Source organism: Scleropages formosus, chromosome 6, assembly GCF_900964775.1.
Source record: "Scleropages formosus chromosome 6, fSclFor1.1, whole genome shotgun sequence".
NCBI lineage: Eukaryota > Metazoa > Chordata > Actinopteri > Osteoglossiformes > Osteoglossidae > Scleropages > Scleropages formosus.
In genome coordinates this window covers 8,172,513-8,185,595 of record NC_041811.1, presented here as the reverse complement: position 1 = coordinate 8,185,595, position 13,083 = coordinate 8,172,513, and the positions used below count along the sequence as shown (strand labels likewise).

The 13,083-nt window shown below is 48.0% G+C and overlaps 1 protein-coding gene across 4 annotated transcripts in view; it reads left to right on the top strand.

Annotated features, from left to right (window-relative positions):
- The window catches only part of LOC108922599 (pre-B-cell leukemia transcription factor 3-like), a 69,136-nt gene extending 61,494 nt beyond the window's left edge, over window positions 1-7,642 (top strand). For 2 of the 4 annotated variants that reach the window (XM_029253210.1, XM_029253208.1), the window contains 4 exons: window positions 719-878; window positions 1,007-1,084; window positions 2,547-2,636; window positions 6,291-6,344. In XM_029253210.1, the coding sequence (XP_029109043.1) occupies window positions 719-878; window positions 1,007-1,084; window positions 2,547-2,593 (285 nt within the window). In that variant the 3' untranslated portion in view covers window positions 2,594-2,636; window positions 6,291-6,344. Of the gene's footprint in view, window positions 1-718; window positions 879-1,006; window positions 1,085-1,508; window positions 1,622-2,546; window positions 2,637-2,755; window positions 2,800-6,290 lie in introns of those variants that run through there. The other 2 variants (XM_018732821.2, XM_029253209.1) reach the window with 2 other exon arrangements.
- Window positions 7,643-13,083: the final 5,441 nt, after the last annotated feature.

The following is a 13,083-nucleotide window of genomic DNA, read 5'->3' as shown; positions in this document are numbered from 1 at the left end:
CAGAGTCACAATGAGAGAACATGCTTTGGGCTCCATGGGGGGTCCAGAGAGAACGATGCTTTGTTCTCGGTGTGGTTCAGGTGCACCCCGTGCGCGTCCCCATCCCGACTCGCATCACAATGTCTTCCGCTCCCACTGCCGCTCTCCGGAAGATGCTGGAGCACAAAAGCACATCTCATCTCAGTTGTGATTTACATCCCGACGCTCCGTTGTGCCGGCACCCTTGTGTCTTTGTGCCTTTTTTTGTCATTCGCAGTCCGCTACAGGTTTCCCAGGTTGCTAAAGCCCAGCAATTAAACTAAAACCAGTGTTTTTCACCCACCCACCAGCGATAGGAATCTCACGTCTTAATCAAACCAACGAGCGCGTTCCCATTAACCGTAGGCGTCGTGCTGTAATTGCGTCAGGAGTACCGTAAGATGCGTGCTTCTAGCCGTAAGCGGCCTCGTATGCCACGGTGTTTCCGGGAGACGTGCAGAAAATGGCATCTGTTTCACATCGGCGGCGGCGCACAGGGGCTCCCTGATTGTTTCTTAATTAGTCTGTGTTTTGCAGCGAAGTCGTGGAGGCGTTCGGGGACTGAATGCACCACGCATCCGATTAGCTCGTCTTGGAACAATCCCACTTCTGACTGCATCGTTTTGCAGGGCTGCTTGATGCCTGACTCCGCCTCCTTACCCGGTCTCCGCCCCCTTCCCGCCTCTCACCCTCCCCTCAGGTGTCCAACTGGTTCGGCAACAAGAGGATCCGGTACAAGAAGAATATCGGCAAGTTCCAGGAGGAGGCCAACCTGTATGCCGCCAAGACCGCCGTGACAGCCGCCCATGCCGCCGCTGTCCAGAACAGCCAGGCCAGCTCTCCCAGCACACCCAACTCCGGTAGGCTCCACCCCTCCTTCCTCGGTCGACGCACAGTTGCTAATTGCGGAGTGTATTGCGCACTCCTTTACCCAAGGCTGGCGAAGGTGCTTAAAACGGCTCCCGTTTGCCTGTTCTTTCCCTCTTAGGGTTCCAGATGAAAGACGAGGAGTTTCAGCTGGATTCTGCTGAAAGCAAGAACAGCCTTTTGACCAACATGTTTACCGGTACCTGACTCCTGACTTTTACTCGCTGTCCTCGGGTGTACTCGAGCTCACTCCCACTACCTGTCGAGATTTTGATATTAACTACGGAAGGGATGATGTGACCGAGGGGGAGGTTTTCAGTTACCAGTGAAAGGTCAATTCGGATCACTCTTCCGGAAGGGCTGCCCACAGAGGCAGGTTGAGCAGTAGATACGGACCTACATTTGGACAAGCCAGCGACTTCAACACCTTTAAATGCCTTCGGATTTGCATATTCCTAATGCATAAAGCGGTAATTACCAAAATACATATTTACCCCGTGACCCACTTCCTTTCCGTTCTGGTTGTCATCTTTGACTCCTGCTTTGTCTGCTGCCCTTTGCGCTGTCTTTCTTGCTGTCGCCCCCCCCTCTTTATTTTTTTCACTTACATCTCTCCCCTCCAGGTTCCTCTGGTTCTTTTAGCCTTCCAAACTCTGGTGACTTATTCATGAGCATGTCGACTCTGAATGGGGACTCTTACCCGGGCGCTCAGGTCGGAGCCGGTGTGCAGTCGCAGGTAGGAGGCTCGGACGGGTGCGGGTCCTCAGCGACAGAGTGAATGCATCCAACCCTGCTTGAACCCCGAACCCCGAACCCCCTCCGCTCCCCACACCAGCCCCGTGCCTCCCACCGAACGTGACTGTTTAACCCGCACGTTAGGTGCCGTTTCCGTGGTGACGAGACCAAACCAACTGGAGTCCATTTTCCACCGGTCGCGACTCCAGCTTGTATTTCACTCACGGCTTCAGCTACCATTAAAATAGATCCTGGCAGTCTGAACAGAGCTTGTCACCACAATATGAAATACCTGCGCATTACTGGGTTTGTCACGTGCGTAGACTTTCCCTATTTTTGACTTAATTAGGTTCATGGATGCGTACGGCTCTGACTTCAGCTCTTGGGTGGAGATTTCCCTCTCTGTTCCCTCGCCGATTCCTCTCATTCCTCTCCTGTTCTGACCCCCGATATAGCATTCGTAACGTTTCGCACCATTCTGTCGGATCCGTTCTGTCCCGGCAATCTCGATTCTTAGAGAAATAGGAGCGGAGCTGCAAGAGCTACGACCGTTTAGCTAAATCACAGCAAACGCAGCAATTTTCAGCTCATTTTAAAAGTTTGATCAACGATAAGGCTGCGCATCTACGAGTCTGATATTGTACGTTGAGCTGGAACAGCATTGTTAGCCCAACGAGATGTTGAGCACAGCATAATAGCAAAGAAAATTGTAACTGCGTGACATCATTGGCGCGCTCGGTAAAGTGGGCGGCACCGGTTGATCGAAATCCAATGAGCTTTGACCGCTGCCGTGACGGACGCCGATCGTTTATTGGCCGCCGGATGAGGGCATTGCGCGGCGTGGATGTGGGCGGGGTCTTCTCCGCAAGTGGCCGTCGGGTCAACGAATGACGCGACAGCGTTGACCGCCCTCTTTCTCGGCCCAGGTGGATACCCTACGGCATGCTATCAGTCAGACAGCAGGATACAGTGAGGCCATGCGGGGACACTCTCTCTACAGCCCACATGGACTGAACGTAAGTGCTTTTTATATGTTCGTAGTGATGCCGAATTCAAACCGTTGTTGTTATTGTTGATGATGACAGATACTGTGTGTGGATATTTCACTTTTTCCTTACCGTTGTCTGGAGAACAGCACATCTTTCTAGCTAACGGCCTACAGGGAAGGATTGATATGCTAATGAAGGGCGGAGCCACGAAGATGAGCTGGGACGCAGACGCCGTGCTTCCCCGTGTCACTTCCTGTCAGCACCCGCCAGGGGAGAACGAGAAGCCCGTGTTTCTCCCACATAAAGCCTTTCAAATGAAAATGTTGTTTTTTTTTTTTTTTTTTTTCCCCCCCCGCTGCCTTTTCCCTTCCGCAGACGTTTCCGTAATAACCTGCGTCGCAAAGCAGTATGAAAAGGCTTTTAGTCGGGCCGCCGCGTTTTCATTTGAGGGTATTGAAATGCTTCCGAGAATTTGCCGTAAACTTATCAACATGATGAAATATGAAGCCGCGGTCGCCCGCGGCCTTTTGTTGGGGGCGAGCTCCATCTCGCCTGATGAGGGCTGATAAGACACATTGTGTAATGCGCAGCGCAATCGGAGTCCACGCGAGCAAAGATTAATTTATTTGAAGAGCAAGGGGTGTGTGGCGGCGGCGGGGGGGCGCCCGATGACAGTCCTTCCTTCAGCGGCATCCGAGAGAAATATGGGCTTCTGTTGTTTATCCGGCGATGAAGTGGGGAGCTGTCGCCACGCAGCCCCACGCTGCGTCTTCCCTCCCTTCGTCAATTCTCGCCAAATTGCTGCCGTCGAAGGATGTTTTTGTCGTCTTTTTTGTCGCGTTTCTCTTTATTGTTTCTTTGTTCCGAGTAATTTTCTGAACGCTGCTCTCGTATGGCTTCGATAGCCCTCTTTTGGAGTTTTGTTCTTGCATTTATAACGGGGATCGTGACAGTCGCCCCGTTTTTGTTGCCGAGCTGGTGGCGTTGCGATTAGGGACCCGGGTTCGAATGTCTGTCCTGCTGCAGTAGCCTTGATGAAAAGCACTTGCGTTGACTTGATACTGTAAAAATTTCCCGACTATAAATGGGGAAAATCATTGTAAGGTGGCAGCTAAGTGGTGATTAGTTCTAATAACAATTTTATACTTAACCTTTCGTATAACTGCACGTTTCACAGTGGATGTTTGTTAACCGTCTTGCTCAGGGGGTTTGAACCAAGAACCTCTTCGTTCAGAATCTATTGCAAATCAGTGCAGAGCAATGATTTGCAATTATATGTTGCCTTGGACAGAATAAATAAAATAAATGAAATAAATAAAGGATGAAAATAGCGTTGCTGTGGTCGGTCGGGCAGTTTTCTAACGTTTTGCGGCCCGCGTTGGTGACGCCGATAACCGCGGCTCTGGTGACTCAAGCCTGGCACGCGCGTCACGGCCGAGCCCGTGCGTTCACCTCCCGTTGGCTCTAATCGCGTGTTTCACGGGCAGAAAAACAGGAGCAGAAGAAGGAAAAGCAGTAACGGTAAGAGGCACTAGCACGTTGAGGTGTCACATCGGTTTTGCCCGTTTCCTTTTCGCCTGACCGCGTGGAGGTGACCTTGAACGCCCCGCCAATCTGCACCCTTTTCCGCCTGCTAGTGCCGGGACCTTTGTCTTGGTTTTGCCATTTAGGTCAAACTGCAGTGCATTATGGGAGAGCAACTTAATATTCACAGAGATGTAGGACATTTGTGAATCACATTTATAGTTATTAGCAACTCAGTATATCTACAGGGGGGCATGGTGGCACAGGGGGTCGGACCAGGTCCTGCTCTCCGGTGGGTCTGGGGTTCGAGTCCCGCTTGGGGGTGCCTTGCGACGGACTGGCGTCCCGTCCTGGGTGTGTCCCCCTCCAGCCTTACGCCCTGTGTTGCCGGGTTAGGCTCCGTGACCCCGTATGGGACAAACGGTTCAGACAATGTGTATGTGAGTATATCTATATATTCAGTTGATGCCTTTTCTTCAATGGGACTTAACAGTGATTTCCCCTTTTATACAGCATTTACCCATATATGGCTGGTTTTCACCTTGTCAGTTTAGAGGAAGTACCTTGGTCACGGGTACAACAGCAGGAGTGACATTCAAACCCAGAGCCTTTGATTATAGGATCTAACCGCTATGCCACATGCTGCCTTACTTTGAAACAAAGCAGTGGTCTATCTGGCCATATCCATGCGTGTTTTCATAGTCTGTGCTGAAAAAATATTTTTAAAATGTGACGTACGCTGTATGGTGAGTGAAGAATACTGGACTGCTGCTTTTGATGCATTTTCCATATATGTTTGTCTGATGTTGAAACATAAATTAGTTTTCTCCAAGACTTTTTTTTTTTTTTTTTTTTTTTTGCAGCAATGCATGTTCCGAAAATGAACCGCATTATACGTGAATTATTAGCACGCGCTAACCTTGGCGTGGTTTTGGCGGTACCCCACGGAGGCCCGTTCCCACCGTTGGCGAAACGCAGTCAGGCTGACTGGCGGTGGGCTCTGCCGGAACGTCCCGTACCGTCACTTCCACTCAGTATCCCCCTCGGATAGGGCCCTGCGCCCCCCCCCCCCCGTCCTCCCTTGGCGATACAGGAATACACAGTGACAGCTTCTCCGCCCCGGCGGAAATCCGATCGAACACCGACGTCTGCGGTCCTCCGTCGGCGGCGACGTACAGCAAATGAGTTCTGAGTGCCGCCCTCCCCGGCGCCGTTGCGTAACGGAAACGCGAGCCGCCAGCGAGCTGCCTGCTGCGACAGGGAAAACTCTATTTCACTTTGTTTATTCCATACCGCATCGAAACACTCGTGATCGAAACAGCATCCCAGCAGTTAGATTTTACGGCAATATCTTGTTGTTGGTTTTTTTTTTTTTTTTTTTTTTTTAAATTTGATTGCGACTTACGTACATTCTGCAGGTGTACACCGACTCCTCACGTGAGGAACTATTGGGTTATAAATTTTCCAAGATACAAATGTTTTTCAGTTCGTTATGCATTGGACACAAGCGGTAACTAGAAAGTAACGATCGAATGAACGAATTAATCTATTTCATAAAATTTCCGTTTGCTGCAAAGTGAACTTATCCTATGTTTACATGGCCAGCCAGTTTGACGGCGATAAAATGCAGCTAAACGGAAGACGAGCCTGGGGTCACCTTAATTCAACTCGCTTCCACGGTGTTTACGGCTCGTGTTTGATGTGCCTGGATCTGCGATCAATAAAGAGATGACAAAGGCTGCATATATTTATGGGATGAATCATTTCCAGGTACCGCAAATGCCTTACTGTGGCTCAAAGTTCCTAAAAGCATTTTAAAAAGCTTTAAAAAGTACGATTTATTTTTTTTTATGGCTTTTTCCTGGACTTTTACTTACACAACCTAACCTGTAAATAAATCACAGGACAGCTGTATCAAGCTTTTGTTGACTGTGAAGTGAAAGAACCTCAGAAGTGAAAGTACTCCTGGAGTTATGAACAAACGGAGTTTTGAACAGTCCCAGATGTTTGTAAGCTGAAGGAGCCAGTGTGCGTAGGCAGACGTTACCGTACTCCATTATACCTGCGTCTTCCTGTCGTCTAAATATTCTGTGATTGCTGACTTTCTGTACTTCTACGTGCGATGAGAGATGGTGCTCTGTCTTTTTGTCTTTGCAGACCAACGGGGGGTGGCAGGATGAGCCCGCTCCGTGCTCCGTAACCTCCCCTACGGAGGGGCCCGGAAGCGTGAACTCCGACACCTCGAACTGACCTCTTCCGCCGCTCGCCTCACCTCGGACTCTCGTGAAACACAAGAGGCCAAACCGCAGATTTAGTCCCGCGTGCCCGCACGAACTCTCTTTTCTGGATGATCACGTATTTTCCCTCCTGGACGATCGCGACCATCACGTTTTTGCCCTTCTTGTTTCTCCGGGCCAATCGGCAGTCTCCGCTCGCACCCGCTTCACACTTTCAATGGAGTTTGATTTATTTTTTCCAAGATGCTTTTTATACAGATACGAACATCTATACGGTATGCGTATGACTGCATTACTGCATATGTATGTATTACGACACAAAACCGACGATAGCGGACCTCTCCCAGGATCCTCTGCAGCGTTGTCGTGGAGACCAGCCAACGACAGGCTCGCCACGGAGCTCTGCGAGCTGAGCTCCGCGAACCGCCTGTCGTGTTCTCCTCCCTCTGGACCGGCCTGTTTGTTGGGCTCTATTTTTACGTTCTTCGTTCCCTCCCCGTCCGTCGCCGAGACAGGTGTCAACGGGAGTCGGCTGTCCCAGAACTGATCAAGACACGCCGTCCGATTTGCCGCTCGCCGTACGGAATACACGCGCGCTGCTGTTCCTGCCACATATCGCACCAGGGACTGTATTACCGCGGTACAGAAATTTATACGAGCAGTCGGCGTGTTGTCTTTTCTCATGGTTGGTTTGCGTTTTTCTTTATTCTTTACTCTTTAAGCCAGGGGCTCGCTGGGAAATTTTCGGGGTTCGAGTATGGAACCCCGGCAGCTTTGTGCTGATGCGTGTATCTAATGGGGCTGAAGCGTCGCACTTATTGGCAGCTTGGTATAATCGTTTATTATTTTTCTAATATTGTTTTGCCTCGCAGTCACCAATTCGCAATAATTCTGAAGTCGTTAGACAATGCTTTGCAGACAGGGAAAATCCTTTAAAATGTATTTTAGTGGGTCTTGGCACATTTACTTCCATTAGGTTATTACATTTAGTCCTTTATCGAGACTTTAATATCACGCTTTACCAAGAAGCCCCCAGTGCGTCTGAAACGTCTCGACCCTGGTCTTGGATGTGGCTCGGAGACATGTTGGCCTCACGAAATCTCTTGTAAATTACCATATGTATCTTACGCGTGTCCATCCCACCAATAGAAACACAGCTTTATTACCTCATTGAAACACATAGGAACCAATAGAAGTTCAATATGTTCTTTATCTTAGAGTGCTCACTTTACTACCTCTGTAAATGATATCTCTTCTATGGTTTTTTTTTTTTTTTTTGGGGGGGGGGGATTTTTCTTAACGTTTTAATTTAGTTGTACTTTTTTTCATCACGTCACTTTGTGTCCCGTCATGTAATCAAGTGTATATTTTAAGAACACGAAGTTGCGTCGCTGCGGCTTTTAAAATGAGGATCGAACACACAGATGCCATCTGTGTGTGTGTGTGTGTGTGTGTGTGTGTGTGTGTGAGATGACACAGTTGCAGACATGGATGGCAAACAGTAAAACTGTTGTAAATACTCACAAAAACAACCATTTTGAACGTTGCTCATGGTGTATAAGCACTGCAGAGGTCTGGACGGTGTTGCGATCGGGGCGCCGCACACCCCGTCCGAAGGTACGAGTCCTCGCCTCTTCCCGATTTTGTATCGTATGCAATTTGGAACCTGATTCGAGTCATGATTTGTGGCCAGTGATTCTAATGTTGTATTAAAAACAACGTTTTGTGTTCATTTATAAACGGACTACAACCCGGACTGAGAAGTCTTACTGTGGTAGTTTTATGTGTCGTTTCAAATATGAATAAACCCTTTTTTGTTTCACTTCGGAAGCTCTGAAGCTTTACTTTTACTTTTTTTTTTTTTTTAAACACCCGAGGAGGTCGGCCCAGTGCCCCCGTATTGAAATGGAAAATCAGCGCAGGCTCAGCAGTGGCTGCTTGACCTACACACCCTTCGCAACGTGATGCGAGGGGCATGTGGTTCCTTCCGTTATTATTATCATTATGGATTTGCTTGTCCGAAATTTTCATCCAAAGTGGCTCATGCGTTACACAACTTTACATACTTAAAGCTGCGCAGCTGGATGTCTCACAATCCCTTCAACAGCAATGAAATGTCAGAAACGTTCATGGCACAAAGTTTTGTTGGAAAACATTTAATTGGCCAGCAGGGGGCGTAGCGGTTAATTTCAGCACCTTCTGCTAAAAAGACCCAGGCTCAAATCCTACTTCGACCGTAGTCCCCTTCACCAAATTACCCAGTTGTATAAAACTGGCAATCGTCGGTCTCGAGAGACCATGGCACATCCCACTTGTATAAACAGGTAAATAATTAGTCTACAAACCCCATGCTGTAAGTCATGTTATTGTGTATTTATACTATATTGTGTAATTATACCACAAGAGGTGCTGCCCTGAGCCTCCCCTTGAATCGCAGTTAAACGGCGCTTCTTCGAGCTGCCGAAACGGACCTCGCCGAGTTTGGAGCCCAGGATGGTGCCGGCGAAATGGAGACGTGATTTATTTGGACGATGGAATACCCCTTCGCGGCGACTGTGATGTCATGACGGCCCGACAGCCGTCCGGACTAGGTTGTCCCTGTGCTGGACTGCACCGTGTCAGTGGTACGAGCCTCAGTAATCGGTGCTGATACGACAGTCTGCCGAATCGATAGTGGAAATTGAAGAAAGATGCCAGACGACACAAAGAAAGCACTGAGAGGTGTGTAGATATTGTCTAATACCACTAGGACTGGTACTGGAAATTGCACATTATCGTTTGTTACCGATACCATTTCTATGACTCTTACAGTAGTAGATGATCTCCTTTAGTTTACCCACTTGCACAGCAGAATATTTTTACTGTATCGGTGCTGAGCAATCCTAACCTTAATCCGAACTTTAATCAAGGGTACGTCTGCTTGAGCGAGGATTTGACCTTTAGATTCCAAAGTGAGGGTCCTATGTGCCCTACCTGTAGTGCCATTTATTATTATTATTATTACACACACACACACACACACACACACACACACACACACACACACACACACACACACACCATTTGAAACTGCTTGTCCCATACGGGGTCATGGGGCGCCAGAGCCTAACCCAGCAACACAGGGCGTTAGGCTGGAGGGGAAGGGGATACACCCAGGACAGGACTCCAGTCCATCACAAGGCACCCCAAGCGGGACTTGAACCCCAAACCCACCGGAGAGCGGGACCTGGTCCAACCCACTGCGCCCCCTTTATTATTATTATTCTTATTCTTATTATTATTATGGATCTGCAGCGAATCAGTACTAAGGTTCCTGTGACTTTCTTATTTTGTGTAGCAAATTCTCAATATGAAGTGACCTTCTTGCTCAAGATGATTTCCCCAGGTGATGAAAGCTTCACCGACCCTGATGTGGAGGCTCAGCGGAATGGACTCAGGAGGCGGCCGGTCTCCCAGGTGGACGGTCCACTCACACGGGTCGTTGCCTGTTCATTTACAGTGGGAATGCACTGCCATTTATCCCCATTATTTCCTGGAGCAAAGAATCAGTATGGGAGTCGGCGGCTGGTGCGGCCAACAGGAGGGGGCGGGGGGATGAGGACTGCGTTTAATTGTCAGCCTGGGTGTTTTTTGGCATAAATATGAAATATTATCCATCCATCCTATAACCACTTTTTCAGTGCAGGGTGATGATGGTGGTTCAGAGCCTATCCTGGAAACAACCAACCAATGGCAACAACCTCTTGTCCCGAGCAGGGTCGCAGTGAGCCAGAGCCTGCCTGGCAACACAAGGCACGAGGCTGAAGGGGGGAGGTGACACACCCAGGACAGGACGCCAGTCCATCACAAGGCACCCCAAGCAGGGCTCGAATTCTAGATGCACCACAAAGGGGGCACCGGCCAAACCCGCCGTGCCACCACACCCTCCATCCTGGGAGCACTGGGTGTGAAACATATAAACCCCGCAAGTCAATCACAGGACCCTCATGTGACTCTGTTCTAGTGAAGTGGTGTTGAGACCAAATTATGAATTAAGACATTATAAATTAAAAGAGTATTTAAATAATTTAAGAGTAAAATTTTTTGGCTTGTTCCAATAACAGAATTGAAGGGCACGTTAAAATGAATAAAGGGACAAATCTGCAAAATAGACCAAAGGATCGTTTACAGCGAGGCCCCGTGCGTTTGTTGACGAAGATGGCCATTAGGTTTCTCTCCTGGGTCTGCGAAAGATCATTTATCATCCCTATTATGCATCATTAAATATGGAAATCCAGAAGTGTATTAGCAGTCTGCTTGGTGTGAGCCAACGCCAATTAAATAACAGAAAGGTAATTTATTAAGGCAGAGTTCATATACTGTTAAATACAAAATGTCATTCCGCACAAGTTTGATTGGTCTCAGAGGGGCGCAGCGTAGCCGACCCAACACACACACACACACACACACACACACACACACACACACACACACACACACACACACACACACACACACGCGCTCAGACAGAACCCCAGTGAATAATGGCTAAAATCCCAGTTTTTTTTGCATAACTCCAGGCCTTACCGTGGCTGTGAGAGTAAACGGACGCTCTGATTGACACGAAAGGTGTCTCGACACACACCTCCGTGTCTGTGCCGGGACACTTGTGAAAGCGAGAAAGGATGGGGAAGACGGCGACCCGCCCCTCTCCAGATAGCCACACCTGACCCGTGACCACCCTTCTGCGCCTGGACCCGAGAAGAGGAGCATACCGTTCGCGTGTTGGACAAAGCCACCAGTTTTTCTATTAGTAGTCCCACAAATGTTTATTTCTTTATATTTTCCTCACGTAAATTTAGATCCCGAAGCTGAGTTACATTTCAGTTTTTACAGTAAAACTGACACCGATCTCCAGGGCGACTTCCAGCTTTGGGTTTGCACACCGAGCTGCTTACAGTGATTTATCCATTTATACAGCCAGGTAAATTTTACTGTATCAATTTAAGGTAAGTAGTTTGGTCAAAGCTACTCCAGATGGTGAAGGGATTCAAATCCAGGTCCTTCAACTGCAAGGTGAGAGGCAGCTCTGACCACTGCGCCACCTGGTGTCCTGCCTGTGCTAATTTACAGGGGTTCCTTACTGCGGGAAAGTTTTGTGCTTCTGTGGCTTTTTAAGGCTGTGAGACAAGAGCTTTGTTTTTTTTTTTTTTTCTATGGGCCCCTTTTTGACCTTTTCTTGATTGTTCAAGTCAAAAACTCCTGCAGTGTTTGGCGCAGATATGGACCGATAACAACTAAACATGACAACATATTGTTTTTTTTTTCCATTTTGCTCCTTTCCCTCTATAGATTCGTCTTATTTGTTGAGTAAAATCACCCTGTCTAGCAAATTACTGTTATTAGGGGGCTGCTTCATTATTTCTCATGTTAAAAAAATTTGATTCCTTGGCAAAAGACATGTCAGCTAACATTAAAAATGAACCAAAATAAATATTATTTTTATGCGTGGGAGTGCTCATACCGACGTATTCTATAATATCTGCAAAAAATGATTGAATTCCATCACTAATGTTTTTTTTTTAATTTTTATGGATATGGAATATGAGTATAAATTGTGGCGAGTGAATAATTTTTGGACTTTCAGTGTCACCTTTAGAATCTTACTTGTAAACCACAAGAGAAACAATTTATTTACCGTAGTGTAAGGGTATTTATGCTATAAAACGTCTTTATATGATTTAAATAATTGAGCTAATGTTTACATGTTAATATTTACAGATTGTTTCTTAGTTAATATTGACTGTGCCATTTTAGTTGTGAGCTAGGTTTACCATAAGCTAGGCTCTGATTGGTTGAGGCTGTCAATGCTACAGGAAGTAGGAAGCAGGAAGTAGGAAGTAGATACAGTAGTTTGTTTTGTGAAGGAAGAAGCATAGCAACCACATGCTTTGATGAGTGAAGCACGTAGTAGGCGTGAATAAAATAACTTCCGTGCAAGTAAAATGACTGCATTACTGGGAGAAAATGTACTGAATAAACAGTCCAATGTATGAAAAATATTTCTATTGGCCGGTGTAGTAGTTTTTCATCGTGTGGGGCTCTTGTACTGGGGAAAGGTGTATTTCTCTCGCATCTGATATATATCAACACAATTCATTGTTTATTCAGCGTTTCTTCCCTGCCAGGACAGCTTACAGTTTCACGCATTTGTACGGCTGGATTTTTAGCTGGAGCCCATGAGGTTAAGTCACCCGGAGGGCCTGTAGAGGTTACACACCCTCAGTTCCGTGCTACGAGGGTCCCATCCCTCCCCCCAAGCCCAGCTCCGCCTCGTCTCCTTGTTTTTGGCTCGACGCTCTGGTTTCAGCCTAGTAAGTTGGTCCTTCACATGGTGTTAGTCTTCTTTCCTCCAGCAAGGCCACGTGGCACATGGTGTCAAAGCGCCTACTCCGTGCCCACTCGCAGCAGCCACTTACCCAGACACCCTCGGGCTGCGGCGCAGCTCGCATCGCAATGAATGCAGACACGAGCCGCCTCTCGGGAGGCAAATCCGCAGCGACAAAATCTTCCCGATTAGCACAGATGCTGAGCGATGAGCGCCACGAGGGGCAAAGGCAGAGCAGCGGGGACAAGCAAACCGAGCACAACTGCCGCACTGAAACATCACAGGACCTCCTGCTGCACTGCGCTTCATGTCACGCACTCCGCGCAGGCTGTCGCTCTGGAAGGAA